The sequence below is a fragment of the Daucus carota genome, chromosome 1 (genome assembly GCF_001625215.2).
Source record: "Daucus carota subsp. sativus chromosome 1, DH1 v3.0, whole genome shotgun sequence".
Classification (NCBI taxonomy): domain Eukaryota; kingdom Viridiplantae; phylum Streptophyta; class Magnoliopsida; order Apiales; family Apiaceae; genus Daucus; species Daucus carota.
The window spans coordinates 28,360,906-28,381,237 of NC_030381.2; the positions used below are offsets into that span (position 1 = coordinate 28,360,906).

At 33.6% G+C, this 20,332-nt stretch overlaps 1 protein-coding gene across 3 annotated transcripts in view; it reads right to left on the reverse strand.

Moving 5' to 3' along the window:
• The window catches only part of LOC108203855 (uncharacterized), a 36,297-nt gene that overhangs the window by 2,813 nt on the left and 13,152 nt on the right, over positions 1–20,332 (reverse strand). For all 3 annotated transcript variants that reach the window (XM_017373057.2, XM_017373064.2, XM_017373067.2), the window contains 25 exons: positions 20,080–20,164; positions 19,116–19,181; positions 18,980–19,039; positions 17,166–17,252; positions 16,891–17,077; positions 15,660–15,703; positions 15,457–15,588; positions 15,243–15,374; positions 15,112–15,164; positions 14,777–14,825; positions 13,013–13,071; positions 10,804–10,937; positions 10,585–10,712; positions 9,669–9,797; positions 9,505–9,590; positions 9,297–9,412; positions 9,095–9,207; positions 8,804–8,927; positions 8,481–8,602; positions 7,573–7,756; positions 7,276–7,498; positions 6,086–6,407; positions 3,264–3,403; positions 2,088–2,212; positions 1,796–1,997 (listed from right to left, as the gene is read on the reverse strand). In XM_017373057.2, the coding sequence (XP_017228546.1) occupies positions 1,796–1,997; positions 2,088–2,212; positions 3,264–3,403; positions 6,086–6,407; positions 7,276–7,498; positions 7,573–7,756; positions 8,481–8,602; positions 8,804–8,927; positions 9,095–9,207; positions 9,297–9,412; positions 9,505–9,590; positions 9,669–9,797; positions 10,585–10,712; positions 10,804–10,937; positions 13,013–13,071; positions 14,777–14,825; positions 15,112–15,164; positions 15,243–15,374; positions 15,457–15,588; positions 15,660–15,703; positions 16,891–17,077; positions 17,166–17,252; positions 18,980–19,039; positions 19,116–19,181; positions 20,080–20,164 (3,102 nt within the window). The remainder of the gene's footprint in view (positions 1–1,795; positions 1,998–2,087; positions 2,213–3,263; positions 3,404–6,085; positions 6,408–7,275; positions 7,499–7,572; positions 7,757–8,480; positions 8,603–8,803; positions 8,928–9,094; positions 9,208–9,296; positions 9,413–9,504; positions 9,591–9,668; positions 9,798–10,584; positions 10,713–10,803; positions 10,938–13,012; positions 13,072–14,776; positions 14,826–15,111; positions 15,165–15,242; positions 15,375–15,456; positions 15,589–15,659; positions 15,704–16,890; positions 17,078–17,165; positions 17,253–18,979; positions 19,040–19,115; positions 19,182–20,079; positions 20,165–20,332) is intronic.

Below are 20,332 nucleotides of genomic sequence, written 5' to 3' on the forward strand. Positions count from 1 at the left end.
CCTTCTGCATTTAGGCAAGCCTGGAGTGGTAACTTTTCCACGCTTATATCATCTAAGTATATAGTTAATTGCTTTGTTATATCATATTTTTATATTCAATTTCTCTCTTGCATCAGTATTACTTGCAATTTTTTGTTTCATGGTGTTGGTGAAGGTAGAAAAATTCAATCTCACTCACAAACAATTGGTTTAAGCTATTGATTACTGCTGGGCTATCTGCTGTATCCATCTCTCTCTATTTATATAGAGACTAGAGAGTCCCTGACCAATTTTTAATCATTGTTTTTAACTGCAGAAATTACCCGTCTGTACATCACAAATCACTATCTTATATACTCCCTCTGTCCCACCCAAATGTTAACATTTGGGTTGGGCACGGAGGTTAAGAAATAAGTAAAGTAGGAGTGAAAAGGTAATAAACGTGAGGATAGTGGTGGGACCGGTTAATATTTAATGTATAAAGTAAGTATAGTGGAGAAAAGTAGTGGGAGTAGTTGATTTTTATATTATAAAATTTTATTATATTTAGTAAGTTTTGAAATTTAAAGAATCGGATGAGACATCTCAAAAAGGAAAGTGTATGGAAATGGTTAGGAAGGACGGAGTATAACATATCTCTCAAATATAAATATATACATATAACGGATATGATCATCATCTTCACCCGTACTGAAATAATGAACCTCCTGCCACCATTACCAGCACCTTTTATGATTTGCCACCATCACCTACCATCACTAATAGCCACTGCCGCTTGCTACCATAACTTACCACCACTAGTGACTACTTATCACCATCACACACCTTCTCTCGTCACTTACTACCATCATGGACCTCCTACAACTACAATTGATCATCGATAATCGACCTCCAATAGTTAACATAAGTATATACATCGGTGAATCCTTTAGTTGTAAACAGTGATTGTGAACTGGTTTTAGTTCGTATATAAAAATTGTTTGTATATGATCACTAATATATATATATATATATATATATATATATATATCAATAAATCTTGGCGTACATACTAATTCACTACTAACTCACTGCCTAGTTTTTAGGGTAAACACGTGACCCACTTACTCACTTGTTTCACATTCTGTTATCATTTTTCCTGTATTCTAATAACTTCTTATTTTTCGTGTCAGCCAAATTTTCACTTTCAACTTCACCTAAAAAAATTCTCCTATAAAATATTGACTTTACGAAATATTTATCGACAGTAATATAATTATATTTTGGTTATATATAATTTATATAAAATTATATTTTGTCTTTCATGATTAAATATTAAATTTATCTTGTATCGTGTGTCAAAAATTATTTTCAAAATTTAATTATTTAATTAGAAAAATATATGTACGCTTTTATTAATAAAAAAATCTGATAAATAAATTACTTAAATAGTAAAAGTAGGATAAATCAGCTACAGGCCTACAACTATGCTTTCCTGTGTTTTTATGTGTTTCATGTGTATCATTCAGTTCATTCCCTCTGACTTTCTTTGCATGTTAAATAGGTGCAATTTTAATTTTTAAATATTATCTCTAAAATAGGTAAGATTAGTGTATTAAATCTAAAAACCAATATTGGAAATCATGTGGGCTATGCTAATTATGTGTTTTTTTCCCTATACAACTATGTTGTGAAGAACAATCATCTTAATTATTGTATAAAAGATGCATATATATATAGTAGTGGAGTATATGAGTTTAATCATTAATGACATAAAGATGAAATATAACTACTAGATGCTCTATGCAGTTAATATCAACAAGTAAAAGTATATTACCTTGATACAACAAGCTCACAGAAGGATGGAAAAAGAACGAACAAATGTTGACGCCTTCCATTGTTCTTCTCTAGTAGTCCTTCCTTTAGGCATGGATGTAAAGGGAAAACAGATGAAGTGTCTGTATGAATAACAAGGCGGGCCAACTCTTGAAGAACAAAAGTAGTTTCCTCAACTCTTGCTTGCGGTAAATGACGTTCACCTTTAGATAAGAAGTTCACATGGTTCAGTTGATAAGAGGAAACTCAAAACTATTAACTCGATTACAAAATTTAATACTGAGTATACACACCTAGATCAATCTCGTCTGCCAGAAACCTTTTTACTATGTACTCACATCTCATCATGAGAATCATTACAGAAATCTTGCTAACTTCAGAGCTAGTGGCATTCCATTCAGTTGCTTCGTAGTTAAAACTGCAAGAAAATCAATTCTAATTCAGCATTACTTGTGAACATAAAGAAGAACTTTATCATCTATTAAAGGACTTTGTCAACTACTAAAAGTAGCCTCTGCTAGTAAAGTAATCTTCAACTGCACATGTCACACTATTAGAATTCTGAAGATGGAAACATAGTATATATGATAACTTGCAGAATATCTATGAGCTGATACGTGCATATAAGAGCAAATAAAAATATCTAAGAGAGCATGATGAGACAAAACGCATTGCCTTTTTTCTATCATTCCTATCACATTTGAAACCAAATAGAAATATGGGTTTTGCAAATCAGATATATGAGGGGGTCCTGAACAAGACAACTTCAAAACTGAGCTGAACTCTATTCCAAAATCAGTCATTACAGTAAACAAAATATATAGTAAATAGTTATTTTAAACACCAAATACCACATATTTTATATAGCTGTTAAGATCATGTCCGCAAGCACTTTAAACTTTGCATATTTGCAATCACTTATTAGTATGAATTTTACTGTGTACTGCCTTTTATGATGTTTTTCTTTGCTTTAAAAAGTTTCGAGAAAAGAAACAGACTGGAAAACCAAATATTGGAAAATATTCTGTACACATAACAAACCAAAGATCACTATCTGCCTCAAAAAATGCTGTGCATGGGTAAAAGGTTCCCATCAACTATTCGTAGATATTTTCCAGTGGGACAATGAGTGTATTTACATCAATGGTGGCCTTATCCACAAGTCAGGTGCTTGTTAATGTGTGTATCAAGCCTGTTTGCAATTATTGTAATGTTTATGTCAGTAAGCACATTTATTTAACTGCAGGTTAATATTAAAGTTGGGTCCTTTACAATTGGTTTTCAAAGAATTGAATACATGTATCTGTATTTAACAATTTGTCTGCTTTTTTAAACCTTGCCCTATGTCAGGAAGCATTAAGATAGTCAAGTAGTCGGACAATTAAACTGATTTATTGAAAGGGTAATGCTTTAAAGCTATACGAATATATAACATGTCCAACAATCTTGACAAATATAAAGAAAAATACCTGCTTAATGTAAATAACTTATGCAAGCAAGCCAACGAGAACCTGCCGCAGTGTAATGGAATGCGTTCTACCAAGTCAACCGGCAAGGAACATGTACGTGATGCACAGCGATCCAGGGTATTTACCAGACGTTGTAAAATCTGAATATTTATTACAAAATACAATAAGCATCTCTTAATGGTGAATACATCATAACTATTCTGCATCAAAACATTTCTCAACTAAAACAAATCTATGTAAGCAGAATAAAAATAAACACAAATTCCAAACTTTTTAGTAATAAGCTAAATTTTTTTATAGTTGATGTTTTTTTAAAGTGTAAACTGTAAAGGGAGGTATGATAAGAAACAAACTCTTCTAGTACTGGGTTCACCATTCCCAGCATTGCCACTCATTAATATATACACTCATATATAAGTAATCTATAAGAAATACCCACCTATAATTATCAAAAAATCAATAAGAGAATATGACTCCGCTGATGAGTATATTGTATATCTCTAATATGTTTTTATTTTCATAATTTTAGTATTTTGTTATAATCGGGTATTTACTAATGAGATTTTAGTGTTTGATGGCAGAAAATATATATTTTTAAAGTTTGAAAAAATTAATCTTATTTGGGTTTTATGGGCAACTTGGGCAATAACATATTGGAAATTCAGATTTTATGGGCAACTTGGGCAATAAGATATGGGTCATAACTTGAGTTCTGGACTTATGAAATTGGGTGGTTTTATAGCCCAATCGAAGACAACAGAATTATCTACGATTCAGGGATGGTCCGACACTTTTATTCGAACTTGAAAAGTCCACAAACAGAACTAGGTCATCTTATAGCCCATTTGATGACAACAAAATTATCTACAACTCAGTTGTGGTCCAAAACTTATATTCGAACCAGAGAAGCCCACAAACAGGCCTGGAAAGCTGACTTTGGGTTTCTTTTTACAATTCCAACTTGTTTTAGAAAATTGGTTTTGTCTTTCTAGGAAACAATAAATTTATATAATAGGGATTGTATTATTATTAGAGGATATATCATTTTGTATTGCATTTATTCTCGAGAGAGGGGGATGAGAGAAACTTTGGAATAGAACTCGAGCAAGGGAAGGGATCCGCTCCGAGTTTCATGGTTTCGCTCTTGTAAACAAGGTTTCAGTTATATGTGTGTGTGTGTGTTCTCATTATGGCAAACTAATCTTCTAAGCTAGGATTAGGCACTATTATTTGGTTAAACATGTTTTTATAAGATCACATTGTAAATTCTCCATCTTTGCTCTTAGCTCACTTAAATGAGTTGCATCTCTACGAATTATAACGTATCAGGAGATGAGTTATAATTCTTCTTTGATAGACATAAATCAGTTAATTAATTGGGAGATTATTAGGCAAGTTATGAAACACCTTGGTTCGTTATAGTTTATAATTCAACTTTTGTTTTTAATTAATCACGGGAGTGACTTTAAGATAAATTGTAAGCATTATATTCTGTCTTGGGAGTGAACTTTACAAACAATAGAAGGTTTTTTTCAGCAAAATAGAGACTCACATATCACTATTATTGGACATCCACTAAAGCCCATGGCGAACCCTAGTTCTTAATTTGCATTTATCATTGTTAATTTTACTTTCTTTGCTCATTAGTTAAATTTAGTTAGTTCAAACCACCAAAACATTCTTCTCATTTCTAGATTTGAAGGAATAATAACTTGAACTATATATCAGATCTTTCCTGCAAACTATACCCTTACTTCAATATTACATTATTTGTTTGACCTGACCACATTACAGTTCCATTCAACACCAGCTGAAATACCGCCAGCACAGTGTAATCAGCTGGTAAATATATAAATACACAGGTCCCCTATAAAATATTGAATCAGTTCTGCGCCTCCATTTTCCAACAAAAAGTAAGAACCATCCTAAACAGGATGCAAAGAGGCTCCACATGCAACATATAGCACATGTTTCTAAGCCAGACAGATGCTGCCAAGTTTTCCAAAAACAGAATTCTGTTTATTTTTAATGTGACAATCACATTATAGCTATTAGTTCATAAAAAGTTTTGACAATTGTAGTCTCTACATAAACTCAACTAAATATTAGTAGCAGACACAAAAGTTCAGGCGCTACATATCCTACGCACCATATCTATGACATACACATAACCTAGTAACTCTAAAATTTTAGAATATGAACTAAATCAAGACATCTGAAATTCAGATTTTTATTTCTAAAAAAAAACTACAGAAGGATAGAGGGACTGAAAGCATAAAACACAATATTTTTAAAGCCTCTTGTAAAGATCCGATTGTTTTCGGTGACATTTGAATAAAACATTGTTACAAGTTCAGGATGAAAGACAGATAGGATGGGGAGACCTCTTTCTATGGCAAACAGATTCTTTTGGTCACCTTGTTTAGTTCTCTATATTTATTATTTCCTTTGGAAAGAATTATTCTGCTGCTGCAGGCCATCTCAGCTTTCTAAATCACAGATCGAGAGAGACCCCCCCCCCCCCCCCCCCCCCCCCCCCAAAGCTGAAAATGTCGATGATAGAACATATCCTGATTGCATAGAAGATGATGACGAAAATACAGATGATTCTAGGGAGTTTTATTCATCTCGAGCTTAGTTGCTATAACAGTACGATATTCGTTGCTTATTACTCATTAGACTGAGTTATTTATTGTTCAAATATTTCAAATATTATTGTTGTGCAATTTCCTTATGTCTGCTGAGATATGTAGTATTTTATCAATTCATCATTTGACGACTTTATCCAATTATGTAAAACTACAGGTTGGAAAGAGAATTACATTGTGTGGCGCATCTAGCTCTGACTTGAGTAATTTGTCACCCAAAATGTCTAAGATATTCATCTCAGTCAACTCATCCGCTTTTAGTGATGCTGCAGAGAGGGATTCACTAGCAAGGGCACGACCACAATAACCAACTAGGAATATCTCATAAACATCGGCAACTTCTTTCCACATTCGTATTCTTGCAGGTCTATGAGTTGCTAGGTCAGGTCCACAGCTTGGTAAGTTGCTGACATCATCAATCAGTATACGATTGAAACCTTCAACTGCTGATCGCCAAAGTGCACCATCAGGATTGTCTCGTCTTGTTGTCATGCATCTGAGGGGGAAAACAATGGCATGTCATTACACAATTGACAGTCATGGATCTACAATAATGCAAAACTTATCTAAATATTACATAGAGAACGACAAAGAAAATAAAAGAGTAAAAACAAACGAAATTTTGAATTATGATTTAATGCATTCAACATTTTCACACCTCAAACAATGTGACAAATCCTATAGTGTTTCAGAAGAACGATACAAACCCCTGACAGTGCTCAATCTGCTGTGTTAATGATACAATTGAGGTCCTGCCTGAAAGGTCTTCTATGAGTTGTTCGATAAGCACAAGTTTTATACTATGTGACTCTTTACCACAAGATATCACTCGTCTCACACAAAAAAGACACATTAATAATTTACTCCATATAAACAGATATTCTGGTTTTAATCTTTGTATAATATTCCAGAAGCCCTCTTTGTTTGGTCAACAATTATTCTCTGGTTGGCATACAAGGTTCAACCTTATGGCCCAATTTCCATAACATGGTCCATACCAAATTTTAAACCCAATTTGACTCTTATTTCAATGTCAAACAAACACTACATATCATCCCAAAAGTTGATTACACATGCCACACCTTCAGAATACTCAAGGACATACAGGTTTTAGCTAAGAAGCAAGGATGTGGTGTGCTGTGTTGGATGCACGGATTTGACAGATATATGATAATGAGGATTCAGCTGCAGGGCATATTGATCAGAAAATCTAGTGTGATAGCAATCTGATACTAAGACTATTATCTTGACCCTTTTAAGTTGCTATTTTTCTCCAACTTTGGAAGAGGCTTTCTCTGCTGTACTAAAACTTAAAATCATATGCAACCGTTCACATTTTAGTAGATGTAGTGTACAGTAGTCACCTTCTTAGACTCTGAATAATATCAGGATATATACTATACTTCTCTCCAGCTGGAGCCTGTAAGAAAAGATCTACAAGCCTAGGAATAAGCTTCTCTGCAAATAGATGATGTGAGCTGTCCACAATCCCAGATGCAGTTGACACAGAGCTCCTAGAAGAATCATGTAATCTGTTTGTAGGTACAGAAGCAGTGCCATTGGAAACTAAGGGAATCTTTTTACTGTCTGCAGGAATAATGAACAGTCAGAGCTTATAAAAGGCACAAACACACATAAAACTGCACCGCCACATTGACTACCTGGCCTTTGGGATGTGGTGTTTCCTTTCTCAGCATCCTCTCCCTCATCCAGTAGAGATTCAGATCTTGGAAGATATTGCAAAAAATTTTGAAGAAAGAGGGACCACATAGGAGAAAGGTGCTTAGGTGGACTTAACAAGGGTAATATTTCCAACACAGTTCGTTGCATGGGGGGAACATGTCCCTAAGAAAAGACAACCAGACTCAGAGCAGGAAAAAAAAACATGAATTTAAAGAGAAAATTTTTGGTGGTAAGCATAGTAATCAGTTGTGCATCTCCCTTGTGTATATCTTTAGAACTTCCTCTCATCAGTAAGAATTTCTGAGCATGAATATATTCAAAAAAATAAATAATTTATCAGCCGCATTTTAAGCAATTGTCAAAGCAATATAGAGGCCACTCAAAATATGCTCAGTAACCCCTTCCTCTAATCTTATATATCAATGTGCGTAGGAGCTCAAACTTCGAGCATGCCAACTTTTAGAAATTACACCAGCAGACAATTGCTTGACCAATTTAAGACACCTGTCATTCTTATGGCTCTAGAATCGGCACTACATCTGCTGACTTTTGGTTGTACCCTAGCCAACTTGGTCAGCAAATATCCAAGACTTTTACGGGGACTATCTTATTTTGGTAAAGAACATGAATTTTGTAAGAAATTAGAAATTAAGTAATATTTCCACAAGAAACATAGATGGGATCTCGGGTCTAAAGGATTGCTGCCAACTATTTTCAACAATAAAATTAACTTCAAAATGGATATGCACACTTATACCTTACAGTTACATGTTTCCTTTTATACCTAGTTTGACTAATTTCGACATTATACTCCACGTGACCAAGATAGGTGATCTTTTAAGTCAAAAAGAACATAGAAATAATTAAAATAAAATATGTGACATACAAATTCAGCTTCGAAGTTCTGATTAGCAACGTTGGCTTCTGTGATAGCTGAATCTATGACCACCAGCAACTGTGTATACATGCCACCATCAAATAGTTCTTGCGCTTGTACATATATTTCGCCTATAAAAGTTGATTGAAAAGGAAAAGCACATATTAAATTAGCTCTAAACATGGTTTATTTACTGGTCGCCGAAAACATCCAGTTATAAATTCCAGAACATAAAACCAAAGAGTAATGAAACAAAATAGAAGTAATTTACTAAAGCTTACTAGACTTAAAACTAAATTAAAGCTTTAATGTGAGATACTTGAATTCATTACCAAGACCATGTATAATCTCCTGTTTTGCCTTGATTGCTGCATCACCACTGTAGTTTGCCGACTTTTGAAGAACAGAGTCATAAACTTCAAGTACCGATTGAAGGTATGGCAATGGCAGATTTCCCTGTTTAAGACAGTTATCGTTGAGAGTTAAAAAGTTTAAATAATATTATAAAATACTTTGATTTTGTTCTTTTACTTCAGCTCTTATTATTAGTCACTTGAGGATGTTCTTATTGACTTCCATTAAACATTACAATAGACTGTGAAAGCAGAAACAACAACATTTACCTTGGGAGAATGTGAAAGAATAGTTGACTGTAAACAGTTTATTGCAGCAAGAGCAACCTCTTTGCTACCACATAGAATACTGTTCTTAACAACATGAAGCAAAGATTGCCATCCTGAATCCATCAGAGTACAATTCATTTGGTTGGAAACATTCAAATTGAACATGAATTTGTAGATAAGTAAGTTAAGATGCACAGCTTACCAGACCAAAAATTTCTTAAAACTCTAAGTAGGGGGAAAAATGAACGTAATAGTCGTGATATTCCACCAAGCACCAGCACAATTGTCTCGTCCCACTGTTTCTGAGCTGTGTTACGACTTTAATCCATTAACACATCATAAAGTCAGCATGACTAGATATAGTAATTAATAAAAAAAGCTATAATTTTGAACATCACAAAATAATAGACCTGTGATGTATGAGCATATGTACAGCTTTTCCACCTCGAGTTCCTAGTTCTTTCCCATGCCATTCATCTTTAGAAGATGTTGCAGCCTAGCAGAATATTTATCTTCAGAATGACAGGCAAGCAATGAAAGTATAGTACTTGACTTATAAGCTATTTTAACTTACCATGTGTGAAGCACGATCAAGTGTAGGAAAAACATAATTCCAGAGACAATCCTCCCACATACTCTTGGAAAGCTTTTGCCCATGACTTCCAAGTGTCTGGAAAAGTGTACGGACAGCAGAGTTTCTAACCTACATTACAATTATTTAGAAAACCAAAATGCCTACATCAGAAACTACTTAGAAACTCAGCACCATCCTTAATAGAAAATTCAGCAAACACAATATCATGAGGAACAGATATTCCACAATTTCGCCAAGAAAGTATATTGCCCTCCAATATTTCAACGAGATTTGTAAATTATACACCTAATCTGTCTTGATTATATAGGCCTTGTCTGAAAAATCATATTGTACAACTAGAGGAGGTAGCGAAGGTAATGAAACTGTCCAACCTAAAGACTTGCCAGAAGTAAATTTAATATCATGAACTCCTTAGACCTAAGCATCTTACAGGCCAGATTAGGACCATATCCTATTTCCCTCTTCCATACCCATCGTCCCATAGTCCCATATTTCCCTTATGAGGCACACAAAAGTCATAACTCCAAAAATAATACGAAGACCCTACTCTTATTTCCCTTATGTAAAGTTTTATCAAGGAATGTTAAATATGGAGATGAGTATTTTAGCAACAAATATAAAATGGAAATGGAGATGAAGATATAAAAATAATATATATATATATATATATATATATATTATTTATATATATATATATAAGCATATCTTCGTGTAAATTTATAATAATTAACATATTATTGCCATTCAGATTGCTTTAGACTTGCCATGTCAGTTTTGTAATCCTAGTCAATAACCACACCATATTTGATGCCTGTTAGTTTCATTTTGAAGGAAAAACTATCACTGCAAATTTCAATGGTTAGGAATGTAAAAACCTCTTTACAAGCATATATACCTCTGGCCTCTCATCTGCCCCCAAATTATGTAGCAATGAGAACACTGAGAATAGCAGCTTATCATGATCAACTATATCCTCCTTCTTGTTATTTATTAGCTGGGTATTTACATGCACATCTTGAAGCACTGCAGAATAACACCAAGGAACAGATAAGAGAAGTGAATCTTTTCGTACAGGTCTGATATAATTAATGAAATAATAACTTCTATATCAAACCTATGTCCTCTATTGGCTGGTATAAAAGGTCCTTCGCAATAAAATCAGTAGATGTCCACAAAATTCCTATGGCAGTCAAACTTATATTCAACTCAGTTTTTTGTGCACTATATGCCCCAGTAACATCAATGCATCTGGAAAAGAAAAATTGTTGTACTACAAACAGATTAGTAAAAAGCAACAGAACGAAAATAAAGGAAGATATGTAGTTGCCAATATGAGATATAGCGTTGCATACGAGCATTTAAGCCTGTAGATAAATAATGTCATTCGGATATATAATCCCACCATCCTAGTCCATATGCTTTAGTTGCTGTTTTATTCGTATAAAATATAAATTCAGGCAATTGACAATACAATGAATGAACACTATCAGGCTATATCTCCGAGCAACACCTTCTCCTGACCTGAAAGTTTGTAAGACTCTATTTTGTCTAACGTGGATCGGTATGTAATTAATTGTACAATAATGCAAAACTTTGCAAGGTACACTTCAAGATAGTTATTGGAAATGTATTTATGATGATAAGACGTGAATTCTCCTTTTTCTTCTAATTGTTTCTCTTATTCATTTATACTTCTAATATTTGAAGAAGCTGCTTGTTATTTTAGATGTTATTGATATGTGTTTTAAAGTTTCTAAAGCGGGTAGGCCAATTGCTGCAAATAATTTAACTATTATTAACAATGGTTAAATAAAATAAAAAAAGATAGAGGTGGTGTCGGATTTCACACTAAATAATTAATGTATTTTGGTAAATAAAAATTTAGGTGTTTATGAAATCATTCGTAAGCAAAATATGGAGAAAATTATTTCAGGTCAGGCTGTTAATTTTTCAACATCAGTACTTTGTTTTAGAAATGTGTTTTGGTTTGAGATTTTGTCAGGAACTCTAGGGCCTGAACGTAAATTTGTATACTTTTAGTGTTTTTGATAGTTTTGGAAGATAATCACAGCAGATAAGCAGAGAATTAGCAGAAATAGAGGTATATTCAGAGAGATTTGGAGAGAATTAGAGAAGAAAGAAGAGACTCACAGAGAAACAGAGCTTAGGTAGATAAAATGGCTTTAGAAACCCTAGAGAGAGAGAGAGAGTCGGTTTTAATGAGAGAAAGAGGAGACTGGGTGGAACAAAGTTCCCTTTTCTGTTATTTCATCAAGCATATATTATAGGCCAATTCTAGTAAATAACTCTGAAAAGATTATAATACCTAAATGTCATACTACTGCATTACTGTAGTACTAAAAAGTTACTGATCCCGACAGATTTGAGAGGTAAACTTAGATTTTTTCAAGTATGTGGATTGCCATGAGAAATCTCTATGTCTATCTGCCATTGTCGGGCGAAGAAAGAGGAAATTTTTCTCTGCTGCAGGAAATGAGGTACTTGAAGGTAGTGGTGAGATGGCAGGCCCCTGAGTCCAGTGAATTAAAGATTATTACTGATGCTGCATTTACTGAAAGTAACAGAGAGTTTGGCGCTGCAGCAGTGTGTAGTGATAGCAATTGGAAGCTGTTAAGAGTGGCTTTTGATTGCAAGTCATGCCCTATCTAACTCCAGCAAAGGTAAGGAGAGCGTTGTTGGGTTTGTAGTTAGCAAGGCAGCTCTGCTTGAATAATTTTGCTCTGGATTCTAATTGTCTCAGAGTAAATGCTATTTAAGATTATCACAGCACTGAGAATATTGCTATTAACTCCTTTAAGCATGGCTTGTTTGTATCAATGACTTGAGCTTAGTGTGCAATAATCATTGCAGTGTTTTTTGTCATGTGAGGCGATGAAAACACCTTGACTAATAGACTAGTAAAAATGGTCTTTAAGTTCAAAAACTCTCATTTTTAGATAAGGTGTATGCCCCTCTGTTCAATCAGCTTTAAGTGTAGACAAATTTCATCAAACTGTGTCACTGAAATTTTTTTGTATTTTCGATTTCATCAAAGAAAAGGGCTCTATTTCTGCAATCAAAAATGCATTTAGTGTTTAAAAAGAAATGGACTACTAAGCCTACTCTGAGAACAGAGTTACCTCCTATGAAGATAAAAAAATATTTATAGCAACAACAGAAATAATAACAAAAGAGCACCTAAATGCGCCTCGAGATTAAAGAAAAGGGAAGAAACCCCCGGCATAATCTGAAAACGTAGTTTGCTTATATAAAATGCAATCCATTATATCAAGAAAATAGATGTACTGAAATGAACAACTTACACTTGGAGGCAATCAGCTGGAATAGTTGAGAGACCATCATTCATGATTACACGTAAACTCTACAAGATATAAACATAAAATTTGTTCACATATACAATGATGAAAGTAGTCAAGTTGCAATGGATAACATTACTACACAACAAAGCCTATCATTATGTCCTCGAAATTTCAACACCACAGATGATATTAATAATCAAGTACAGTAATGAACAATATTGTAGCTAAGAAAACATGCAGACCTTTCAAGTAAAGAACACCAACAGATCATGAGAAAATCATATCAGCCGTATAACATTTAGCATAAAGTGAACTTGAAAAAGAAGTGAGGGGAAGATACGTAAACCAAATTAGCTGTCTTCTGTCGGTCAATCTAGTAAGATTCATTTATCTGCTATACCACCTTGAAGGGAATCGATTAATTGAGTCTAGTTTAAATCAATCTTAATGCAGTTCCTACGCAGTCATATCGTATGTATCTGCAGTAGTAAAAATGATTACTTCGACACCAAGACAGCTAGTTCGTGTCAAAGGCATGTCACAACATTTGCCTTCTGTGACAAGGTCAAACCAACTCCAGTACTACACTTTCATTTAATCACGAGATTAATAAATCACGCAATATATATGAAGTGCAGAAATGTCAACTTTAAAATCTTATGTGATGTTATTCGTCATTATAGAATCAGGTTTAGCAAAATGAACATCTAACAATACCATTCAAGATGTTCATTTTACTAAGCACAATTGTTTTAAAAAAAAAACCCTAATTGCAAACTTAAGCTCTGTTGGAGCATTAGCTTGATGGTGGATGCTCCACATATTTCTGCCGTATATGCCCCCTACTTTGAGCCTGAGCTTGATAGCAATACGCCAATACCAAGTCAGCAAGCCTACTATACTAATCTACAATTTAAATGTTCTAATCAGTGTGCCCTGTTCTGACAAGCCGGTTAGAACATCATGTACTTTCAATACCATCCATCCTTCGCGTACACGCTTTTTCTAGGATTTATTATGACAATTTAAAATTTCAATTTCATGTATACGAGTAGATGTACATAATGTTCTAATTAAAGTAAACATTGGTGCAAGAGTGCTTAGAAACTTTTAGTTATTCAATCAATTTGAGAATATTATTAATGTTATTATAGCCTTCATAGAAAGTTGCTTAAATATATCATATAGGGACATCGTATAAAAGGAGAAAGGACATTTGAATTGGGACCAAGAGATTACTAGCTCGCTACTCTCTATGCATGATTCCTTTACATGATCTGATGCACGATTATTGTAAAATATGTATCAGCAAATTAAGATAATATGTAATAAAGAAAAATCTTGCAGGATTTAACAATTGTTTTTTATCCGGGACCTAAATAGCCTTTTATGACTATAATAAAAAATATGATCCAATTCATTATTATTTTTTTTTTAAAAAAGTTGTACAATTATATATGATAGTAATATATAGATGATGCAAAAATGTGCCTTCTTAAAAGGAGGAAAGGGGGACCTAAAAGTAGGGCTGCTTTCGAGACACTTAAAAAAAAGCGTATATTCATTCCATCAGATTCCTTCCAATTCCAGGTACATATTCCTCTAATTCACCCATTTTCTTACAAAAACATTACAATAATTTTTAATATGCTATATACTCTCTCATCGCATTCATCCTAATATTGCACCTCTAATATTTCTGAACAAATTTCAATCCGCACCAATCTAAGTTGTAACATATTCCAGTCCAACCATTATATTACTAACCTGGAACCCAAGGGTGACCAGCTCCTTCTCCGGTACATCAGCCACAGACCTAAGAGTATAATGTTAAAAAACTACTACATACATACATACATAGATATATATACATATATATATATATATATATATATATAGAGAGAGAGAGAGAGAGAGAGAGAGAGAGAAAGGGTGGGGAAAGAGGGAGGGGGGAGGGAGAGAGGGAGTGAGGGACAGAGAGAGAGAGAGAGGGAGGGGGAGGGAGAGGGAGGGAGGGGGAGCGGGGAACGGAGCGAGGGAGGGAGAGAGGGATAGAGAGGGGGGGGGGGATAGAGTAAAATAAGTATAAACATATATCTCACCTTAGCATTTCAAGAATACTATTCCAGCTGAAATACAACTTCTCTCCATGTCTCTAAAAAGAAAGAAGAGTTGAGAAAAAAGGTGGGCATATGAAATTTCCTCATACAATCCGAATGTGCAATAAATTCACCTCTAACACATGCAGCAGTATTTTCAAAGATCCAGAACGAACATCAGGGTTTTGAGTTGAAAAGTACAGGACCCTTAATGGAGAAATGACAGAGCACTCCAGTGAACCCAATTCAGAAGGCATTGTTATTATCTACGAGTAACAAAGAGACACAACATAAATTTACAATACAAAAATTATCATCGACAGTATTCAAAATAAATATAGTAATTACCTTCCTAGATGGGACACGAAGTCCAGCAGACCCATTGTTCTGAAATTCATCTGAACCTAAAACAGCACAAATCGATTGATCTAGCGCTTGTAGCGCCAAATTACGCAAATGCTGATTGGTACTATTACTAAGCTGCAGATACGGTTCAATTATCAACACAAATAAACCATAGAATAATCAAATATAGAAAAATCATGTGGTACCTCAAGGAAATGCGCAACAACATCGTCCCATAAAGGCTCCACCCCTAATCCAATAAAGATGTGCAAAATCAGAGACATATATATACACACATACACATACACATATATATTTGTATTCAAATTGGCAGGATTTACAATAAAATTCCAATGCGATGACTGCACAACCAATTTTGCTTTTAATAGGTGCCATTTTCATTAATACACTAAATTGAAAAAATTATTTTCCTACATATGAAATACATAAACAAAAACAAAACCATAGCCAGTCTGAATTTGACATCATATATGATCAATTTCTATTAGCAGCAATAAACTTTCATGCTGCCCTATGGGTTATATATTGATGTGTCGTGATCATAAAACCATGACCACACCGGCATCTATTGCTAGTTGACTCAAAAAGTTAAGATTCAAAAACTCCCTACTTTCAAAATCCAACCAAAAATTTGTACCTGTATTTATGCTTAGGAGCAATGACTCGTTTACCTCCAGAATCCAGTATATGGACATTGGAGATGCATAATAAAAATCAACTGATCGACTACTCACAAAACAATCATTTTACATTTAAAAAGCTTGTATATATAAAGAGTCATAGACGTAGGAGGAAAGAAGTATATATAACTGTTCCGTGTAATACTAACATGTTTTCATTTTCAGTATTATGTCCATAAACCACAATGTGTAATTTACGTCTGCTTATACACACTTTGCTATTCTTCTCTGCCAATTCACGTGGCAGCTAGCAAGAAGTGATTTACGCAAAAACAATAATAATAATAAATAAGAAAAAAAAGAAAATAATAATATAATAATAATAATTTGGAAATAGTAAGGACTGGTACGGCCGTACGGGATAATAATAATCTGGAAATAGTAAGGACCGGTACGAGATTGAATCTTTTTGCCATATAAAAATATGCAAGGAAAGAACTTCCTGCTAGGAAAGAACTTTCCTGCTATTGAAAATACTCCTTTCACAATAATAGTGGATATATGCACACAAATTCATAAAAACTACAATAATCATCAGGGAGTAGTACATACTATATTTTACAAGAATGGAACTCCTTTATTACGGTAAACTGACATCCATTAGAAGAGAATCACATAACATTACTAAATAATTTAAACACTCAAAATTGAAAATTCTTTTGAAGTCAAGAAGCAAAGTTCTACTCAGGTTCGACTAAAACATATTATAGTTCACACCTAGAGCTAATGTACGTACTGTGAAGATTACTAACGAGTATAGAAATCATCCTTTCCACTGAGAAGTTGATGCTTCCAATTTTTTGACTTGATGCTTGTCCGGGACCACCTAGAGTTCCTTGCATGCATTGATAGGACAACTGACGTAGTGCAGACAGGAGTGATTTAACAGCAGATACATGCATCATTCCGGAGCTCTCAAAAAGCTTAATGATAAACAAGACACGGGTCACTGCTTTCTGTACAATAATTGAGAAATCAATAAAATCTAGATAAAAAGCACAGAACAGTTACTTGGGAGTTTAGAGATGAGAGAATATTGAAGTCACTGTATTGGCTAGATGATTCTCTGGTAAGTTTTACACCAGATGTAGGGACCTCCTGCAGTATTATAGAAAGTCTCAGTAACTTGATAAAAGAAATATAACACAAGCAATTACTAACAAGTTTTATTTAAAACAATGTCCTAATCAAATGTTCCTCATCAAACATATATCCATAAATACATTTGCAAGGTCCCTATTTATAATATTTGATCAATACTAGAATACCTTTTTTCTTAAAACAAGATGATTTATTAAGCTAACTTAAAATATATAAGGAAAAATTACATAATACATGCTAGTTGTCGAAAGCGAAACTAACCTATCGCTTGACTCCAGAGCCCGTAAAAGCATTTATTTTCTGCTTAGCTTTGAAAAAAAAGTAAAAAAGGTTGCACTTAAGCACGCTTCAAAGCACCTTCAAGTTCATGCTTACACGTCTTTTTAGGAAGAAAGATATATTTTTTGAATTACAAACATAGGCTCTCATGAATGAAAGGCTATCCTATTAAGTTTATAGCATCGCATAAATACACATATTGTGTGTGTATTTTTATTTAGAAACTATATATGTGCGTTCGTTTCACATATTATACATAACGCAAAGTGTAATCTTCTAATTGATATATACACATATTGTGTCTTTTGGTGTGAAAACACAATTTCTCAAAAACATCTACTGCGTATCTTAACAAATATTCCATGCATAATTTCAAATTAATCTATACACAAATATAAAAATATTTTCTCTTGTTTAAAACCATACTCTATAAAATTATTTAACGGTTTACTACTAGGCCCATAACTTCAAAATATTCAACAGATAAATATGCATGATTTTTTAATTAATATATGTACCCATAGCATGATCTTGCAAACCTATCATATCCAGTACGTGGGTACAGAAGCTGTATTAAACACTTTCTGGGCATTAGACGAGCTTAAATTGCTTGAGATTCTACAACACTTGGCGTAGGCATGCGTAGCCTTTTGTATGGTTTACCAGTTTCTCTTACATTATACGTTGGTCCTTCACATTCAATTACTAATTTCAAATAATGAATTGTATATTCACAGTAATACATATTTGACTTGTACATACCACAAGATTTGTAAATTATTACATTACATGTCGACCCAATGAGAGCACGAAATTTACTAAATTTTTAATATTTAACATCAAAATATTTAGTATAGTTATAATAATGAATTAGTTACTATATAATTATTTCCGACATTTTTCTATACTTTTAGTTAATAAATTTGCAAAGAGGTACCTAGTCCTACATATTTTTTGATAATTAATATCAAATTATTAAGCATAGTTATAATAACGAATCAGTACACCAAGAATTCTGGTAACATGGAGGGTTCAGATTTTGGGGTAGTCCTGCCCAAATAACAGTAGAATAATAATCAAATGTTTGCCCATTGATCAACTTAAGAAATCAAAGTTGAAGAGGTTTCACTTCTTTTCTTCTACAATTTAGAGATACCCAAAACGAAAAAAAAATGTTAAGTTGTACAAGGAAAGATGTGCAGCCTTCGTAAAGGAAAGAAAAGAAGCAGATGCACATGCTGATTGTTCTTTAAGGAGAAGAAAGTAATCAGGTGATATAACATTAATTTCCATCTTATTTGAACTTTTAACTTTTTGAACATGCTATATTTGTGCATAAAAAATTTAAGTAGATTTTGTTTGCATAAAAAAAAAAAGTAAAGTAACACTTTCACACGCCTTGAATTACATCCAAAAGGTCACTCTTTATATTTTCAAAAAATTACCTGTGTTGTTGCATGTGGAGAATGGATAGCTCGGTCAAGAGCTGCTAGAGTCTCCAAAACCTAGAACATATAAGTTTAACAGTTTTAGAAAAATCCTCAACAAGTATCAAAAAAAATTGTAAGCAAAGATACATACCAACACCCATGAAGGGCCCAACACATTGTACAATCGATGAGCTATATTGAAGAGAGTCCTCAGTGCCTGACTTGCATGAGAAGAAAGGATACATTACAAATTGACCGCCAAGTTAATTTATAGAGATTACAAGATCTACAATTCAAACACGCTCAGAAAATACTAGTAAAGATTTTAATTGCAATATAAAAGTGTATGTTGGTATTGCAAATGTTGATTCTTAGTCAAAATTACATCTCGTGGAATTCTTATATACCAACATTTGCAATACCAACATTTGACATCCAGTTGTGAGATTCTTATACACACACACACACACATAGGGGTGTGTGTGTGTGTGTGTGTGTGTGTGTCCACACAACAGTTTAAGATGTCACAATTCTAGCACATCACTGCTCTTTAGATTATTCTAAGTAATAATCTTGTGGAATTATAAAAATTTCAGATTTGGACAAGGACAACACAACCAGTAATCTGCCTTGCTAGTTTATTAGATGGGTTGGCTATTAGCACCACATTGTACACTATTGTGTTACAAAACTGATTGCCACATTTTCCTAGGAATATCTTATCTGAAGATACAGTATATGATTGTACATAACAGTGTAAGTAGGCTATATGTTAGAAAAATATTTAAGAATCCTAAGGTGGTTAGTAAACTTAATACATACATTAGCAAGGAACCGAGTACACAAGGCCGCAAAGAGCCATATCATTCTATATTTTACAAGATGTTTTTATTATTGTTAATTGGACCAAAAATCGTATATATATTAACTGGTGTATGGTGGTCAAAGCGACATACTTGCTATCTAAGCTATTAAACTAACCTTTAAATATATGTAAGTGTTTTAATATATGCTTAACACGGTCACAGTTAGGAAAAAATAAAAAATATATACAAATTGGGAAGAGATGTGGAACAAATATATAAAGGTACAATTCATACACAATAGTGAAGTACCTGCACATTTTTTGAAGTAAGGACCACAGAGTCTCTTTGCTCAGCCGATGTTTCTAGCCGCTTTGACCCGGGAGAAAGCAACACACTGAAGAAGAATATTTTCATACATAAATTAAATTTGCACAGATGCAGTATACAAGCCTACTAAAAACAAATAAAGTATACAAGCCGCGTACGACCAAATCAATAACAAATTAAGCACATCAATATAAAAGAAATAATACTAAATGGAAGACAAGCACCAAGTATCGAA